Below are 1,883 nucleotides of genomic sequence, written 5' to 3'. Positions count from 1 at the left end.
AAACAAAGAAGGAAAAAGAATATAAACAATACAAATTAGTGAAATAAGTAAGTAAAAGCAATAGAAAAAAAAAATAGAGCCCAAAGGAAGGAAGTAATAAAGAGCAGAGCAGAAATAAATACAATAGAGACTGAATGACAATACAGAAGTTCAATAGAACAAGGGCTTGTTCTTTGAAAATATAAACAAACTTGTCTTTAACTATACTAACCAATTAAAAACTAGAGTGCTCACATAAATTAAATCATAAATAAAAAGTTGCAAAAGATAATACAGAATATGATTATAAGAAAGTACTATAAATAAATATATACCAACAAATTAGACAATCTAAAAGAAATGGATACATTTCTATAAACACATAATCTTCCAAGACTGAATCATGAAGAAATAGACAATTTGAGTAGACTAATTTCTAGTAACAAGATGAACCAGTAATCAAAAACCTCCCAATAAACAGAAGTCCAAGACCAAACAGTTTCACTGGTTAATTCTAACCAACATGCAAAGATTTAATACCAACCTTCTCAAACACTTCCAAAAATTTTGAAGAGAAGAAAATGCTTCCCAAGCATTACTCTGAACCAACACTAGACCAGGACAACATAAAAAAAAGTTATAGGCTGATATCCTTGATGAATATAAGTGCAAAAATCTTCAACAAAATATTAGCAAATTGAATTCAACAATATATAAAAGAATCACACACCTTGATCAAGTGGGGATTATTTCAGAAATACAAAGATGGTGCAACATCAAAAGAAATCAATCAATATGATACACATTAACAAAATGAAGGATAAAAATTATAAGATCATCTCAATAGATACAGAAAAAATCAATGACAAAACTTAACATGTATTTCTATTACAAACTCTCAACAAAGTGGCCACAGAGAGAACATACCTTCACATAATAAACCTCATGCATGATAAGCCACAGCTAACAGCATGCTCAATGTTGAAAAATTACAAACTTTCAGTTTTTCACTCTCATCACTTTTATTCAACATAGGGTTGGAAGTCCTAGCCACAGCAGTAATGCAAGAAAAGGAAACAAATGGTATTCAAGTCTGAAAGGAAAAATAAAACTGTCACTATTTACAGATGATGTAATACTATATATCTAAAAAACTATGAAACTTCGACCAAAAACCTTTTAGAACTATTAAATTCAGTAAAGTTGCAGGATACAAAACTAATACATATAAATTTGTGTTTCTATATAATAATAACAAATTCTAAAAAAGAAAAACTAAGAAATAAACCCCATTTATAACTACATCAAAAAGAGGGGCATCTGGGTGGCTCAGTCAGTCAAGCATCTGACTCTTGATTTCAGCTCAGGTCATGATCCCAGGGTCAGGAGATCAAGTCCCACATGGGGCTCAAGAACCTGCTTAAGATTCTCTCTCTTTCCCTCTGTCCTTCTCTCCTACTCATGCTCTCCCCCTTTCTAAAAACATTACATCAAAAAAGAATAAAATACCCAGTAATAAATTTAACCAAGGAGTGAAAGATCTATAAACTGAACTATATAAGACACTAATGAAAAAAATTAAAGAAGGTACAACTAAATGGAAAAATAATCTGTGTTCATGGACTAGAATTAAAAGTGTTAAAATATCCATACTATCTAAGCAATCTACAGATTTAATTCAATCCCTATCAAAATTTCAGTAGCATTTTCACAGAACTAGAAAGAATTTATTCTAAAATTTGAATAGAACCACAAAAGATCCCAAATAAGTGAAAGCAATGTTGAGAAAGAAGAACAAAGCTGGTGGTATTGTACTCCCTGGTTTCAAAGCTTGCTTCAAAGCTATAATCAGTATGGTGTTGGCATAAAAATAGACACACAGAACAATGGAACTGAATTGAAAG

At 30.8% G+C, this 1,883-nt stretch overlaps 1 protein-coding gene across 1 annotated transcript in view; it reads left to right on the top strand.

Moving 5' to 3' along the window:
* Window positions 1-886: 886 nt before the first annotated feature.
* Window positions 887-1,883, top strand: part of LOC115285064 (olfactory receptor 4F3/4F16/4F29) — a gene marked incomplete at its 5' end in the record, with an annotated part of 4,385 nt that continues 3,388 nt past the window's right edge. The window contains one exon of the mRNA XM_029931464.1: window positions 887-925. Within this exon, the coding sequence (XP_029787324.1) occupies window positions 887-925 (39 nt within the window). The remainder of the gene's footprint in view (window positions 926-1,883) is intronic.

The sequence above is a fragment of the Suricata suricatta genome, unplaced genomic scaffold, assembly GCF_006229205.1.
Source record: "Suricata suricatta isolate VVHF042 unplaced genomic scaffold, meerkat_22Aug2017_6uvM2_HiC HiC_scaffold_37, whole genome shotgun sequence".
NCBI classification, from domain to species: domain Eukaryota; kingdom Metazoa; phylum Chordata; class Mammalia; order Carnivora; family Herpestidae; genus Suricata; species Suricata suricatta.
This window is presented reverse-complemented; position numbering and strand designations above follow the sequence as displayed.